General features: G+C 35.0%; 1 protein-coding gene across 1 annotated transcript in view; it reads left to right on the top strand.

The window, feature by feature from the left end:
- The window catches only part of LOC102003539 (protocadherin beta-10), a gene marked incomplete in the record, with an annotated part of 53,616 nt that extends 35,982 nt beyond the window's left edge, over positions 1 to 17,634 (top strand). The window contains 5 exon segments of the mRNA XM_013512254.1: positions 10 to 194; positions 10,307 to 10,344; positions 12,013 to 12,067; positions 15,380 to 15,452; positions 16,795 to 17,634. Of these exon segments, the coding sequence (XP_013367708.1) occupies positions 10 to 194; positions 10,307 to 10,344; positions 12,013 to 12,067; positions 15,380 to 15,452; positions 16,795 to 16,981 (538 nt within the window).
- Positions 17,635 to 18,006: the final 372 nt, after the last annotated feature.

Below are 18,006 nucleotides of genomic sequence, written 5' to 3'. Positions count from 1 at the left end.
GGCCGCGCAGGCTGGCGCTCCGGCGCCCGAGGGCCCCTTCCCGGCCCGCCTGCTGGACGTCAGCGGCGCCGGGACCCTGGCCCACAGCTACCAGTATGAGGTGTGTCTCTCTGGAGACTCTCAGAATAATGAGTTCCAGTTCTTGAAGCCTAGCTTCCCCAATATTTCGGGCCAGGATTCTGGCAGACAATCAGGTAGCAACCCAATTTTTCACAATAATTTAGGTATCTGAATCTTACTCGGTAAATTAGTTTTATCTGCTTTGCTTTTGACTTTTTTTTTGTAGTCATCTCTCATTCTTTTACTTTATTACTTCAGTAATGTTTTATTGATCTGCTGTATATTATTGCTTTTAGTAAATGTTTTCTATCAGGAAATTGCAAAGTTCTGATTAAATTTTTAGTATTAAATCCTGTAAAAAGAACGTTAATCCATTCTAATAAACAGAATACTAATTTTAAAATATATCCCTCTATAGGAAAGTACATAAAATGTAAGACTGCTTTTCTGTCACACTTTATTTTAAAATGTTGGAAGTTTTTATTGTTAACACAGCTGTAATATTTCAATAACCATGTTTCAGTTTGAGATATAAGCAGTTCATATTCATTAATATCCAGTTTCAAGTTTCCTTGGAGCTTTGTTATTTTGAATTTTCAGTAAGCAGCAAATGAATAACTTTAAACTATTTATTTCAATGTCACATTTGTAAACGTTAGGCTTTTATTCTAAAATGCATGTGTCTCATGAAAATATATGTGCATCAACTATTATTTCTCATCTAGCTTACTGTAGAAAAGATTTCTGGGCTCTTTATTTTCTCAACTGAAGTTGTGATACTGATAAAGTGCTTGACAGGTGCTTTACTGGTACACAGACTGATGGTATTTAAGAAGTTTGTACAAGGCCAATTGATTCTATGAGGCCTATGTGCTCAAGTGATGCATTTCTTGCAAATGTCCCTTGCTCTTGAAGACAAATTCCCAGTGAGCTCAAAATTCTGAAATTACAATAGCTTCTGATTTTACAGCATGTTAAATTAACTTGCTTCTGAATGCTTATATTTTCTGTTTGATAAAGAATAAAAAGATTCATTGTAGAGTTAACATACCTGCTCGTGGCGGTTAGCCAAATGAAATTTATTAAAGGATATGTTGATGAAGGAGTTGAGTGACTTGGAGAAATTATTTTGAATAACAATCCCTTCACCCAAAGATGTCCACATTCTAACTTCTGGAACTTCTGAATATATTCTGTTACACTGCAAAGATAAATTAAACTGTAAATAGAGTTCGGGTTGTTAATCAGCTAAATTTAAGGTAGGAAGACTATTGTAGATAATATGGGTGGCCTGGTTCAAGAAGTTGAAAGATTTTAAAGGCACAATTGAGTCTTCCCTAAAAGATGAAGCTCTGCCAAAGAACGGCAGGTTCTGCTTGTGTCTCAGTGTTCCAACCAGCCTTTCCTTCCTACCTGCCATGCAGGTGTTGGATTCATCTAGTCAGCTTCCACAATTGGATAAGTCACTTCCTTGCAGTAAATATATTAGTTTATGTCTTTTGTTGGCTCTGTTTCTCTGGTTTAATCCTGACTGATGGCAGATTTGGGTAACTGGGGTGCTACTGTAACAAATACCTCAAAATATGAACATGGATTTTGAATGGGACAATAGGTAGAGGCTGAAAGAATTTAGAAAAGCAGGAGAGAAAAACCTAGATTGCTTTGGATAGATTATTAGTAGAAATGTGTTCATAACTCTGCTAGCGAAGATTCAGGAAGTCAGGAGCATAGTTGATAAACATTAATCCTTATAGAATAGGTAAGTCATTTAAAGCAGATTGTGGGAAGAAATGTAGTTATTAAAGAATGCTAGTAAGAGCTCAGAAATAAGTAAAATGGTATTGGAAAGCAGAGGAAAGGGAATATTTTTATATAGTAGCCCCAAATTTACGTGCAGTTATGTAGAAAAAAGGGATTAGTATTCCTATTATATTTAGGGAGACTTAAATCTTTAGTTCCAAACAAATATTCAGTGACCACTTTTTTTTTTTTTTTTTTTTTTGGTTTTTCTCCGGTACCGGGAACCGAACTCACGACCTTGCGCTTGCCAGGCAGGCGCTTTGCCGCTGAGCTAAATCCCCAGCCCCTCAGTGACCACTTTCATTGTAGTTAAAGTAAATTTTGCTGGGCTAAAGCCCTGACTGGAATACTCCATGTTCAGAACTTCAATCTATTGGAGAATACAATCAAAAACAATCATAATATTGTCCCTATTTCTGAATCATTAGCCTGAAAATTACTACAGAAGCTTTCAACAGGCTATAGGCATTTTCTGTGTCGTGTGCTCTCAGCCAAGTAAGCAAGTCAAGAACTAGGGATATTTAAATCATTGGAATCCTACAAATTGATAGTTCTTCAAACACCGAACGTTGTTTTGATGTTAAATTTGACTTGACTTGAAAAGAAAATAAAATATCTTGATTAAGTTCTATCTGTTGTAAATTCATCGTTCCAGGCCAAAAAAAAAAAAAAAATGTGGTAACCAGAAAGATCTCTGTTAGTCTAAATTATCTTGGTTGCAACCAACAGAAATTCAATTCAAACTAGACCAAGTGGGGAGCAACTCCTTTGGAGGACAACAGGATAATTTATGATATATTTGCAAATAAAAACGGATTAAAGAATAAGGCCTTAAAAACAATTAGACACCAGGACTTGAAAAAAGATTGTCTTATCCCATCTGTTCTTTTTTCTACTTCTCCCTGGTGGCTTCATTCTCTTTTACTGAAACCCAGCTTTCCTTACATGGGGAAAAATAGCTTCCTATAATCAAAAACCTTCAAAATTTTTCTTTTCTGCACTGGGGGTTGAAATTGACATAAGAGGTATAATGGGAAAATATGGTGAATGTTTAATATTTTTAATTTTTTAGAGTAAAATGCTATTGATTCTCAAAAAAAAAAAAAAAAAAAAAAACTCCCTCTCCTTTCAAAAACACATACCTCATTGTTCTTGCCACTTTCCAAAGCAGTCCTAGAAGTCCTTTTTTGTGAATCTCTTTAGTTCCGCTGTCCTGGATGCTTCAATGTCTTCAACTGTTTCAAAACATTACCTTTCATGGTCACTTTACTTAGGGGAAGGGTCAGAAGTTACACAGTACCAGATAGGGGAATAATGTAGATGAGGACACACACTGTTATATTTTTATGTGCCTGCCTTTTCATTGAATGGCCACTCAGCAACAACATTTGCTATATTCTTATCATTCTTCAAAAGACTCTCACCAGCAATTTCCAGAACTGCTTGAAGAAGTGACAAAAACAATAGGATAAGTGTGTTTGAAACAAGGGGGAGCATTCTGAGGGGGATTCATAGCTATGTGCATAATAATTTGAAATTAAATGCTGGCATGGTAGCTCACACCTGTAATCCCAGCATTTGGGAGGCTGAGGCAGGAAGATTGCTATGAATTCAAGGCCATCCTGGGCTACATATCAAGTTGAAGGCAGCCTAAACTATGTAGTGAGACCCTGTCTCAAAAACAGGAAATTAAAATGTTCACTATACATTTTAATCATATGTCATATATTAGGCATGTGGTCTACAATGGGGATAAATCTCTCACTTTGATTTTATTTCATTTCATTTATTTTGAGGCATGGTCTCACTAAGTTGTCAAAACTGGTTTTGAACTTGACAATCCTCCTTACCTTAGCACGCCAAGTAATATATCTCCATGCCCTGCTTGAAAGTTTTTTTTTCTATTATTGACATATTTTATCTGGTTCTAACTTTACAAATCTTGGTGAGTTTATGGAAAGTTGGAACCAGGATGTAGGTGTGTGTGTGTGTGTGTGTGTGTGTGTGTGTGTGTGTGTGCATGCATGTGTGTGTATGTGTGTGTGTTTAATAATATAACTGCACCCTGTTTTTTCACAAGTACTATGAGTGTAGGAAGCATATGACCTCTCCAGAATACACTGGGGAAAACAAATGTCTACAGATGTCAGTATTCACCAACACTAGTGATTTGATGATAAGGGAATTCGTTTTCCTTCATACTTCTTCTAATTTGTGTATGTGTGTGTGTGTGTGTGTGTGTGTGTGTGTGTGTGTGTAGTCACAAAATTCTCAGAACTTGTGTTTTACTATCATATTAACTCAATTATTGTGAACTGCCAGGTATTTATCTGTGAAACACTGCTAGGGTAACAGAGGTGACTCCATAGTGATCCTGAATTTGGGAAGACTGGAACTTACAGAGGGAAGTGATGTATGTAGAGGCCAAAGCAGACTATCTGGAGTGGTGGTCATTGCTGGTGCTTCCTTATACAATGAGAAATAACAACAATGAGGCCTATAACATTTATTTCCTCTTAATAATCACCTTAGAACATTCAATTCATCCAACACATTTGCTATTAGCATGTATTTTGGCAGATTTTTTTCTACACCTAGATGTTCTCTTAGGAATATGTCAAAGGAAGAGAGGTATAGCCAAGTGACCTAAATACAAGGATTAGCTATTGTTATGTTTTTGCCAGTAGTGATCACTTTTATCATGTACTTTCTGACTGTTAAAAGAGGGTAAAGCCTAGAGGCTGTTGCATGGTGGGGGAACATTTCCCGAGCATGCACAAGGCCCAGAATCCAGTCCTCAGCACTGTAGAAAATTTCTACTGAGTTCTAGCAGTGCCAGAAGTTGGTATTCTACTTACAGTCTTCATTATGTATGTTAATAGAGTATATGTGTAAATACCCATGTCCTCCAGACTAATGTCACTAGCACCGTATCCTCAGGAGTACATCCTATCATTTGGAAGCATTCATGGTTAATTCCAAGATAATAATTTGAATATCAAATAATAGAAGTGTATTACTACTACTTTGAGTTTGGATGTCTTTTAATTTTTCCAAACAACGTATTATTTGGATTCATCCTAAAGAACTTTTCATTTAATAAAATGATTTTAAATAGGCTATACTACTCCTTCTTATCTTGGTTTACAAATATTTTATAACTGAAATATAGGATTTACAGGCAACCCTAAAATAATAATTTTTCTTAGACTTATCTGGATTTCTTTGATTAGAGTATTATATTCAGTTATCAGCAGAGTCAAAAAGTCAAGAAAAAAGTTCCATAATACATGAATTGTTATGACTCAAATGGTTTAGAATCCCACAGCTGATCCCAGGATGTGTGTATAATTGGATGTGTCCCGTTTTATGTGTGCATGCATGTGAACATGTGTGTGTGTGTGTGTATCTGGAAGCAGTGAAGTAGATGGTGGAGATGCACTGCATGCAGAGATGCATACCAGATGTATAAATTTTTGCATACATTTTCTACATTAAGATATGTTTAGTTTAATGCATGAATGTATGTGAAAAAGATGGCATTAGTAATATAATATATGAGGTCATATTTGCAAACTAAGGGTGTTTCCTATTCTTGAATTTAATAACTGCCAACATTATTGGATCTAGAATTTTTGTCACTCTTTGGCCTTGAAGAAACATCATATGAAAGGGACCTATGAAGGGAACATGGTCAATACTTTTCTTATTGAGGACAGGAATCAATAAAGTTCGCAATATTTAAGATGGTTTGGATTAGGGTGAGGTCATTAAGCCAATATGCATAAGGGTATCATGGTTCTTGTCATTATTTAGAAATCTGATGTTTGGTTTTTCACAGAATTTTGAATTAAATTTCATTTTTTAAAGAATATTGGATTAAATCAATTTATCTTTACCACAAAGTTTTTGATCCCTTAAAATCTGCATCTGAGACACTTGCCTCAATCTTGCCCTGGTCATTGGTTATTGTCTGCTTGCAAGCTCACATGAATATAACTGTGGTGGCAATGTTAGTTACATCTAGAATTTAAGTACTGAAATCTGAAACAAGTCCCTTAGTGTTCTAAATATGGTGGGGAGCAACAGCAATGGTACAAGAAGATGAAGATGTCCAGCAGATTCAATGAGCTGGAGTCCTGCAGACTGGGAATGGAACTGCACCTGTATGACCATGACTTACCAAGTTGTTCATATATTTTTCTCCAAAGTGAAATGAAGCAATGTGAAAAAAATAGCTATTAGGTAGATTCAAACAGTTATTTTTCTTGAGAATTTCTGCATCTAATTCATCCTTATTGAGTCATATGTATCTATTTCATAGGAGATGTGTATGTTTTTCTTCTAATGGCCTTGTCAAGTTTCAGTTATAGGACTATACCAGTCTAATGAAATGAGTTGACAATTGTTTGCCCTTTTATATTTTGTAAAAGTTCATGTAAGATATTTATTTTTGTAGATTTGTTAAAATTATCACATAAGCAATCCATGGCTGGTTTTTTTCTCTGTGGGAAGATTTTGAAATGCAAATTAAATCTCTTATGCTACAAATTCAAAATTTTCCATTATCTCTTCTTCAAGTTAGTATCTTGTGTTTCTCATAACAACTTTTCTCATTTTATCTAACAGATTGAATTTCTTGGCAGAAAGTTATTTATAATATTATTTATCTTCCCTTCATATATTTAAGATCTGTACTGATGCAGATATTTGATATTATTAATATGTGTTTTATCTCATTTTGTCTTTATTAGTGTTGATGCTAATATATCAATATTATTAAATCTAAAAACAAATATTTGGCTTTTTTACTTTTCCTATTGTTTCTGTTTCTGTTTCATTGATTTCTACAGTTATCAATTATTTCTGCTGTGTTTCTTGGGTTAATTTTCTATTTCTAGATTCTCTGAAAGCCTAGATTGTGTGGTCTATGCCTTTCTTTTCTAATATAAATTAGAATATATAAAAATATAAATGAAAACTATAAATTTTTCTCTATACATTACAGAAGGTGCAGTTAATCAATTTTGCTGTGTTTTGTTAAGTTTGAATTTATCTACAATTTTTCTATTGATTACTGTTGATTCTGTTGATTACTTCTTTGACCCATGAGTCAGGTAGAATCTCCAAGTAGATAGAGATATCATTTTTTTGGTACCAAGAATGGAACTCAGGACCTTGCACTTGCCAGGCAAGTGCTGTACCACTAAGCTATACCCTCAGCCCTAGAGATATCAGTTTATGATATAGAAAAAGATTTGGGGGCTGGGGATTTAGCTCAGCAGCAAAAGCGCCTGCCTGACAAGCACAAGGTCATGAGTTCGGATCCTGGTACCAGAGGGGGAAAAAAAAAAAAAAAAGAAAAAGATTTGTATTTTCTTCTGAGAATGTACTCTATAATTTCAATATTTTGAAATATATTGAATTGCTTTTAAAAATTAATCAATATTTGAGTTATGATGGTAAGATTCTATGTACACTTGAAAAAATGTGTATTATACATTTATTGAATGTGATGATTTATAGGTATCAATTGAATCAAATTGCTTGATAATATATAAATATTCTTTATTATTGAATTTCTCCACTTTTTGTGGTTACTAGGTTACCAGAAAAATGTATTAAATTCTTCAACTATTGTGGTGGTCAATCATGATCATCCACTTGATTGGCTGAAGGAAAACCACTTGAGTAAAGACCATAGTGGTGGATCATAGTGGTATGACCTTGAAGGTTATATTTGGTCTCTGGCCTCTTCATCTGTGGCTGTTCTCATGATCTCCACTTCCCAAATGCAATGACTTGAGCTGCTATTCTCTGCCATGAAGTTTCTGCCTTGGAGCTGGCCAACCATGGACTGAAACATCTGTGGTTATGAGCCAAAATAAACCCTTATTCCTTCAAGATGTTTATATCAGGTACATGTGCTATGGCAAGCACAAACACTGAAATGGCACCCAGGATTTTGAGGCAGATTTATTTTATATTGACAGGCATTGATTGGGATTATTCCCAGAATATCCAGCCCTGATCTCAGTCGTTTAGGGCTTGTATGAGATAAGTAAGCAGGAAATACAAGGCAAAATAGCTTGTCAATTTGGGGTTGGCTTATACAATGTGCATCATAGTGACCAGGTATACATCACAGTGACCAGCCATTTGTAAGAGACAGGGGCCACCAGAACTGGAACAGGACCTATTACCGGGGTAACTAAGGAATTGAATTATACTGGCTGGGGAGGCCATTTCCTGTTACAGATGGTCACAGAAATGGACTGCTGACTTATATAAGTATGTTGATGAATTTATTTATTTCTCTTTCAGTTCTAGCAGATAATAAACACGTGTAATGGTGCTCTGTTATTAAATTCATACATGTATATGATTATTTTTATTTTATTGATTAATTAAACATTTTCATAATAAAATGTCCCTTTTACTGTATAGTTATTCTTTGCCTGATATTAATATATTTCCTGAACATTGTTTTTACATTTAAGGAATGCATAATGTATATTTCCCATAGCTTAACTTTCAAGCTGTCTAAATATTCAAAATGCATCTTTAATGATCAACATAGAGTTGGATCTTGCTTTTCAACCCACTGTTATTTCTGCTTTTAATATAAAAGTGTAATGTATAATATAAAAGTATCTTTCTTTTTTAGCATATATAAAAGACTATGCTTTAATATAAAAGAGTAATGTGTAATATAAAAGGGTCTTTCATTTTTTATCATATCCTTTCTTTCTAATTTACTATTTTATTTGCTGAATTGTATATTTTTGTTACTCTGTTTTTTCAGTGTCATCACTTGCCATTTTAACTATAGAACTTTCAAGGTAATTCCTTCTAATGATAATAAGATAGTCATTTTTATTATACTCTTCCTTAAAATAATATTATATATCACCTAAAATGTGAAATCCTTCCAATTTTTGGAATCCTCATCTTTTTGCAGTAGCATAGATCAACACGATACACTAGGAAGATATTTGAGAATTCATATGGTAAAGAACCTCTATGGATGTAATAAAATTGAAAAATCTCTCAAGACACCTTAATGTCCCCTGCATAGAAAATATTCCAAACAACAGATGTGCATAATGAAGGTAAACAATGTGGAAAGGACTTCAGCCATATTCCTGATCTAAATCACTAGAGATTCCTGATCTAGTTCACTAGAGAACTCATACTGGAGGTCAAATATAGAAATTCAGGAAATGTGAGAAAGCATTCATTGATTGTTCAGTTAAGACACATGGGATCACACAGCATACACAAACCCTCCTGATGTCAGAAATCCTGAAAATGTTCCTTGTATTGTACAACATGTAAAATTCCCAGTAGAAATAAATACTATGTATACACAAAATGTATTTATCCATTGTTCACATAATAACTTACAATGGAAATGTACCTTATGAATATAAGAAAAATCACTGAATTTCTGATTTCTCAGAAAATGTGAAAACTCTTTGAATGGAAAATTTTTGGGAAAATCCTCAGCTGCCCCTTATCCACTATGGCACATATGAGAACTCATATTGAATTTATATTCCATGAATGTAAAACAATGTGAGAAAGCCTTTATTTTTACATCTCTAATGTAAATGTAAGAACACATATTGGAGAGAAGATTATGAATAAAATGAATGTGAGAAAATTTTCACTTATTCCTCAAAACTTGCCTTTTCATAACCAGATGAATGCAACTACTGGCAAGAGGCCCTATTATTGTAAACAATGAGGCAAATCACTTAGTCTTTACATTTTACTATATCTTGCATATTGGAGAGAAAAGCCACAAATTAGTTAATTTTAAATATCCCCTTCAATATGTTAAGGGATGTGCAGATGCCTGATAAAATATTATTTCTGGGTGTGTTTCTAAGGGTGTTTCTGTGAAAGGGTGTTTCTGGGAAGCAAGAACCAACCAGTAAGTTGAGGGCCCACATAGAACAAAACAGCTTAGGAAAGGAGTTCACTGTGATATATGAAGCTTAAACATCAATATTCTCCTGCCCTTAAACATAAGAACTCCAGCTGATCCTGCCTTCAGTGTCAAGGACCTTTTACCAGCAGCCAGTGGTCCAGGTTCTCTGAACTTTTAACTTGGACCATACTTCACCAATAACTCTGCTGGTTTTCAGCTTGTAGATAGCATATTGTTTTAGGGGAAGTTTATTATTATTGTTTGGTTGGTTTTTCTGAGGCAGGGTCTTGCTATGTAGTTCAGGCCTTAAACTTACTACACAGCCCTGGGTGGCCTCGAAATTGCAGCAATCCTCCTGCCTCAGAGTGCTGGGATTATAGGCAGGTACCACCACACTGAACTTGTAGGTGGTATAATGTGAAACTTCTCAGACTTCATAATTATATGAGCCAATTCACTCACTCACACACACACACAAACACATACTTTCTCCCTTTTATGTTTCTCTAGAGAACCTTCACAGACTCCAACTGTTCCTCATTCCTGAGGTAAGAGAATCCACACTAGAGAGAATCCTATTAATATATAGAGTACAGCAAAATGCTAATTTATATCTAATTCTTTCAAATCAATGTGAAAATTCACAGTAGAGAGAAACCACATAAGACATATGTTAGAAGTGTGTTAAATTATAATTAATCACACCAGTATACTTATGAGTACACACACTGAAAGAACTCATAAATATAGAAAAATATGGGTGAACCTTCTAGTCTTTCTTCTGCCTTAGCAAGTGAGAACTCATACTGGGAAACATGACTGTCAAATATGTTGAATATTCTTTAATTTTCATCCATAATTTCAAAGACATGTAAAAATTGATAATGGAAAGCAATTGAATCAATATGATAGGTATGGAAGAGTCTTCAGGAGAGTCTCTAACCTTTACACATAAGGAAATTGATGCTGGAAGAAAAAATTTAAAATAAAAGTTTAAAGTGTTTTATCATTTTTATATCCTTAAAGTATACCCTTTAAAGTAACTCATAAATAATAGATCTTAATTTGTAATAAGTTAAATTTTATGGGGACAACTATTCTACCATTAGCCTTTCAGCTCTATCACAAAACTTTTGATATGTACAAGTATTACTCTATGTGTGTGTGTGTGTGTGTGTGTGTGTGTGTGTATGATATCCATCTCCATCTATCTAGATTGGTTAGGTTTTGTTAGGTTCAGTGTTGGCCTTACGGGGAAATTTGGTTCAGTTCTCATCCAGTTCAATTTGCATCCAGAATCATGGAATTGTGGAGAGAATTTAGTTTGTGAACCAAAATTATTATATATATCTCCATTATGACATCTCCTTGGATCTATTGCTGAATTAAAACATTTTTTTATATTTTATTTTTTTATTTTTTTGTCTTTTTGAGACAGGATCTCACTGTGCAGTGCAGGCTGGCCTTGAGCTCACTTTGTAGCCCAGGCTGGTCTTGAACTTGCAATGATCCTCCTGCCTCTGCCTCCCGAGTGCTGGGATTACAGGCATGCACCACCACACCTGGCTAAAACACTTTTAATTTGCAAGTAAATACCTTCAAAATTACTTTTGTTATTATTTGTAATTAATTTCAAACATGATCACAGTGGAGGTAGTCATTGTGATACTGCCTTTGATATTCATTGAATTTTTTATTTTGCCCACCTGACATCTATTCTCCTCTTGTTCCTTAATTTAGAATTTTTCAAATTATTGATATTTATTGGTGAAAGATGTTTATTCAGTATTTTCTATAGCTAATATAGTCAATAAGTAATTGTCTTCATAAACTGGTAGTTGGCAGAAATAAGGAATATGTAAAGTTTAGATAAAATAGTCTAAGTAGAATAACATATGACATAGTTCAGAATTTGTATACATTTTGCTACAGTAATAAACAATTTGAAAATCCCAGTGTCTTGAGGAAGTGAACATTTATTTCTCACTTTTACAAAGTCTGTTTCAGTCCAGATAACTCTCAGTGGAAGCTATCCTTCATGTGATGGATCAACAATCCAAACTATCCAGAGTTAATTGCACCTCACCATCAACATTAAATTGCTTCAGCAGATGATTGAGTTGGAGATTGGAATATTAGCAAAGCAGTATTTTTCCTGATGTGACTGATCACTTCCACTAACAAAACTAAGACAAATATCTATTCTTTATTTGAAGGTTTGCAGAGAAGCCCAGCCTTGGCATATGCCTAGAAGTGGGGAACTGGATATTGGTAATACTATCAAATAAAAGTAAAAGAGTAATAATGAACACTATCAAAATGAGATAGAGAACATAGACAAATATAATGTTCAGGTGTTACTTAAAATTCTTTTTTAACATATAGAACAAAATTAAAAGTCTAGTTTGATAAGTATAGATGTCTATGTTATATATACATTTTTAGGCATTTTGTTGTTGAGTGTCAAAATTTTTTATTTTATGTTTCTATAATTACAGATATTTCCTACTTCAACAATATTTTATTTTAAATCCAAATTAATTGTGTCAAAAATATTGGAATAATTGAAATGCTAAGATTACTGTTTAAAGTTAAGACCTAATAAATGAGAAATCACCATATTTTAACTTATAAATATTTTAAAAGAACTCTACCTTCAGCAAAGAAAGAACAGGATAATTTAGTTCCTTTTTTATTTGTAAACAATTTATTGGACCATACTTTAAGTAATGTGGGCTTACTGGGTTGGCTCACTTGGCCTGCAGTTGGTCTCCTTCTAGTGAAATGGAGATTATGGAAAATCAAAAACCATGTATTTTAGATAACTTTACATGTACAATTATGGGATCATACTAGCTTTTGCTGGTTATATACACATACAATTATTGAAGGAAAATTAAAGATGACTCCATCTTTCTGTCTATCTTACCTTGAGTTTCCCAGAAACAAAACTCAACAACAGGGTCTTGTGTGCAAATAATTTGTTTGAGAAGTGAACCTGGGAATCACAGAGAAGGAGTGATAAATTGAGACAGATAAGTGAGAATTGCCACGAAAAGGTGAGATAATAAAAGTGTTATCAGTATGTAAAAATGAAGCTTAATTCCACTAGCAACTGTAGCAACCTTACATGAGTTAAGGAGTTGTCTCATACAGAAACAACATTTGTCTCATCATTTCTCAACCATCATTGGTTGAGTGTTTACCCAAAAGGTATTTAAGTCCTGGAAATTCTGAAATGTCCTGTTTGTGAACATAACAAATCTTGGCATTAAAGCCCACACATAGAAGAAAGTATTGCATAGAAAGATAGCGATGTTCAAGAAATTTACCAGCAATAAAGTTGAACTTTAAGGTGAGCCAAAGAGCTACAAGCAGGATTGATATATCTGCTATAGCTCATCCCTTCTATCACTCAACCACTTGTGCTAGAACTAAGCCATTTTATTACCGATGCTTCAAGGTAACAACCAATTGCAAAATAATTTCAAAAGATTAAAATTATATGGTTGGAAAAGGTATATAGTTCAGCAGCACAAGTGCCTGCCTGGCAAGCACAAGGTCCCAAGTTTGATTCCTGGTACCAAAAAAAAAAAAAAAAAAAAAAAAGGATTAAAATTATACGGTTTTCCAGTCCCCAATGCTATACATAGTCCTGCAACTGTCATTGATATCCATTTTCCTCCTCCTCTACTATGCTCTCTTGGCCCCCCTCATCCATAGCAAACACTTCTAATTGATCTAGATTGCTTACCTGGTAGTGTAATAGCTTCGTGTGTAAAAGAATAGAAGTTCTAGGGACTGGCTTTTATTGAACTACAATTGCTACAGTTGCCACTGAATATTATCAACAGATATAGAAGACCAAGAGTCCCAGTAAGTCTCATGAACCTTTTAAAAAAAGTAACAACTCTAATTCCTTGTGCTAAGTAAGGCCCAATTATTGCATTGGTCTCTTTACTTACATGCTTCCATACAGCCATAAGAATTCTAAAATTATCAGGAACAAGTCATATTTTAGTTTCAGGAAAATGTTTTCTGTGTACCCTCCATGGGAGCAGGACTTCTTATCATATAACCCTAGAGTTGTAAGGAGATTAAAAATTTTTCTTAAATGAACCACTAGAGTCATTTATGAGAGGGGCCAAAGTTATATCTACTTTTGATTACCAAATGTTCTATGGACATATTCAATGATAATATGTTATCTATAGATTCTACCTGTTGGAAACCCAGCAAAATTGTAATGGCCTTTGGTTCAGTGTACTTAAAGAATCCTAGAAGACAATGTCTCAGTCATTCAGAGTTTATACCTAAGATGGATGCTAAACTAAGGTTTTAATAACATTTGGTTTTTCTAATTTGTTTCCTGTGCTGAACCTATTATATAAACCAGTACATTTTCATAAACTGTTGTTCATTCAGCCCTGCACAAGTGAGTTGTAGTAAGTGTGATGTTATGGCATGACAGCAGTAGTGGTGGTGGTTTCTCCCAAAAGCAAATTCTGAGTCAATAACTTAGATGCAATTTATTTATTTTAATAGTAATCTCAAAAAGCACAAATAAGCAGAGAAAATTAATAAAGGAAAGAACAAAAAGGCAATAAATTATAAATTTTAATAATCAGGTAACATTTGTGGGTACATTGTCTCAATCTTACTAATAATTTCTCCATTTTCCAAGGAATTAGGAGGGATTAGGCTTCTAAATTATCCCACTGTCTTAATTAATTTCTTAGCCACTAAGATACAATACTAAACACCCCAATTTAAAATAATAAAGGTTTATTTTGGCTAACAATTTATAGAGGTTTCAGTCCATAGTTCGTTGGCTCCACAGCATGTCAGCATGGCAGAAGGGCATGGCAAAGGAGGCTTGCTTATTATGGCAATTACGAATTATGAAGCAGAGAGAAATGAAAGGAAGAACAGGGGAGAGATAAACCCATGCATGCCATGCTCCAGTGATTTATCTCCTCTAAATAGGCTCCACCTCCAAACATCATATTGAGCCATAAACTCATTGGGGAACTACTTCACTGATAAGTATCATGCTCCCATGACCCAATCATTTCCCAAAAGCCCCACCTATGAGTACATGAGGATTTAGAGAAACATCCAGATATAAACTATAATATACTCTAAGGAAGGAGAAAGTACATTGATTCCCAACTCTCATTTTCATTGAGGATTTACCCGTGAGGCATTAAACTTATAGAAGTTCTAGGTTGCCTTGTGCATGGACAGAACAAACTCCAATGGCATCAAAGAAGCATCAGGCAGAGAGGCAGAAAAACAAAAGTACTTGAAGTAAAACGTTGTCAGCCTCTGAAGGTTTTATTGTACTGCATATGATGGATCAAGAGGATCCACCTGGGATGTATCTAGGGGATATAAGACAGGCATCAACAGCATCAGGTATTCTGCTGAATTTGTTTGTGTCTTTTGGCAAGCAAGAACGTGAAAACATGTAGTGAAGTAACTATGAAAGGAAGCCTCAGCATTCTAGTATTACCAGGAGCAACAGTCACATTGTGTGTTCCAGTATTTAAGCACTAACTGTTTGGGTTCTGGATTCTGCAGCAGCAGAAATGGTTTACCAACATCTGGATCATAGCTGTGGAACACTTACTTCTCTACCTACTCCAATGATGTTGTAAGTACTAATGATCCATATTAAATATTTTCCTGGTTAAATTATATGGAATTGTTTCTGTTATATCCTATGAACCTAGAAACGTATTATGTTTTGTATCAGAAGAGTTTACAGCCAACAGATACTCAAGAATGAAATTTAAGATAGATTATATGATCTAGCTATATTTAAGGGTAATAATAATCCCATATCCTCAAGAAACCCAGGTATTGGTGCTCCCTGGCAAGCAACAACAAATTAAAGTATTCAGGTTATCACTTGTGCCCACTTGGAATTAATTGCCTATTGAGGTGAGTCTCTAGCAAGCAAACTGATTACTGTGCTAAATGCTAAATCATTATGGTGACAATAGAGAAGTTGTATGGGAAAGGTGGCCACTTTTGACTGCACTGGGTAGTGTAATTAAATAAAATAACAAATGTAGGGTTCTTAAATTATCAGTTCAGGCCATAATATGAAGACTACATGTCTTGTTACTTTAAAAGTATTTTTTTCTTACAAGTATTTAAAAGAAAATATTTTTAAAAGATTTTTAACAAGGTTAGCCTGGATAAAAATCAGATAAAATATCTGATTTTTAGGTTGAAAAATAATTACAGATGTTGAATTCATGATCAATGGGTTTTTCTCATGAAAGAGTAATGAACAAGAAAGAGACTTGGAATGGGGACAGCTAGACAAATTCAGGTGTATCTTGAATTTCTAAATCTGAACTTTTCCCATCAGAAACAAACTAACCCTTTTAATTTAGACTACTCTCAATACTTTGTAATGATCTCAACTGAGATAGTTACCTTGCAAAGGGATGCTAATTTTCTTGTGCACTCCACCTACCAACTCTTATTATTAATAGACCTACGAAGGACTGGGGATTTAGCTCAGCAGCACAGCACCTGCCTGGCAAACACAACGTCATGATTTCAATTCCCGGTACAGGAAAAAAAAACTGAAAAAAATATATATATAAATAGATCTATGATTAGAGTCACAACCTAGGATGTTCAAGGATGATAAGTATCAAGCCTGTCCAAGTTTACAAGACATATATACTAAAAGAATTGAAAGATTCTGAGAATTACATCACAAAGTTTTTTAAAATGTATTTTTAAAGAGTTGTTAAGGGCCAGGGATATACCTCAGTGGCACAGTGTCTGCCTTGCAAGCATGAGGTCATGAGTTCGATTCCTGGTACCACCAAAACAAAGAGTGCATGCAGAGTTTATAAAGAGTTGTTAGTCTACTAAACCAGAAAGGAAAGAACACTTCGTATTGGGCTAAATTTTGATGGATGCATTTGCCAATTCTAAAATAGTATTCAAATTTTAATGTATGATTCTAACAGGTCAGATGACTTAAACCTTGATTCTAGGGTTATAAAACTGAGCTTGAAGGAAATAGGGGACATTGCTTGCAAAGTCCATGAGGAGAGACTCTGCATGGTGCAAGGAAGATGGGAGAGTTCTCCTGGGAGCCAGGAAGATGTGACAGACAACTGCTCTGCCACTGGCCTACATCTCCAGTCCTGTTAAAAATACTTTTGAAGTATAATTTTAAAAACCTGAAGACACCAAGAGAGGGACACGTGGTAAGATGGTGGAGTGCTAAGCAACAGAGAAACAACTTCTTTAAGTGTTGCCATCCAGACATTGGAATATAGCAATGCAGGAAATATAAGGATGAAGATCAGCACCTGCTACCCAGGAAGAAACTGAGGTACAAATTGAAGCCCATGGAGAGGATGAAGAGAGAAACTTCAGTGAAAAAGGAGGCAAGCAAGGTGCTTTCACCCTGAGATGGAAAAAGTGTGTGAGAGGAGCAGTACAAACTTGCCAATACACAGGGAGTGCTGGTGACCCCAGAGGCCTCCACTGAGACACACAGCAGTGGAGGGGAGCAGAGGACATGAAAGACAGCACTAGAAGTCATGAAGACCTGCACTAGCTCCCAATACGTGCAAAGGGCTCAGTCATTTCACAAGAGAGAACAATTGGTGGGGAGCCATTTTGGAAAGAGACCAATAGAGCTCAAAACTGAGATGACTGCTGGCTCCATCTAGCAGCTTCAAGCTGGGCTCAGGGCCATGGAAGGTGCACTGAAGGCTACAAACTGCCTGTAGGCTCACAGGAGTTTTGGCATAAATCAACACAAATTGTGGATTCTATCTCCATACCTTGTTTGCCAGTGACATCAGAGAAAAACAGGCAAGTACACTTTTGTTGTTGTTTGTTGTTGTTTGTTTTTTGTCTTCCTCTAATCTCTTGTGTTTTTGTTATCCTTGTACTTTTGCTTTTTTCTACTGTTTTGTACCTGTAATATTTTGTTTTTCTTTGTCTTTTTCTTTCTTTTCTCTCTCCTTCATTCTTTGAATTTGAATTCATATGAGGATGAACACGGTGTCTCACCTCTTTTGGGTTGTAGTTCTGTTCAGTTCCTCATTGAATTCTTCTTTCTCTCCCTCCAGTCTTCTCCACCAATTTCCCAAAGGTAGCATGATCCCTCTTTGTCCTCCAGACTTCACATATTTTCCTGTTCTTACACTTCTCTATTTTCTTCC

This window comes from Chinchilla lanigera, unplaced genomic scaffold, assembly GCF_000276665.1.
Source record: "Chinchilla lanigera isolate Chin_1 unplaced genomic scaffold, ChiLan1.0 scaffold00014, whole genome shotgun sequence".
Lineage (NCBI taxonomy): Eukaryota > Metazoa > Chordata > Mammalia > Rodentia > Chinchillidae > Chinchilla > Chinchilla lanigera.
Note: the sequence above shows the minus strand (reverse complement) of the source record. Positions and strands in the feature narration are given on the sequence as shown.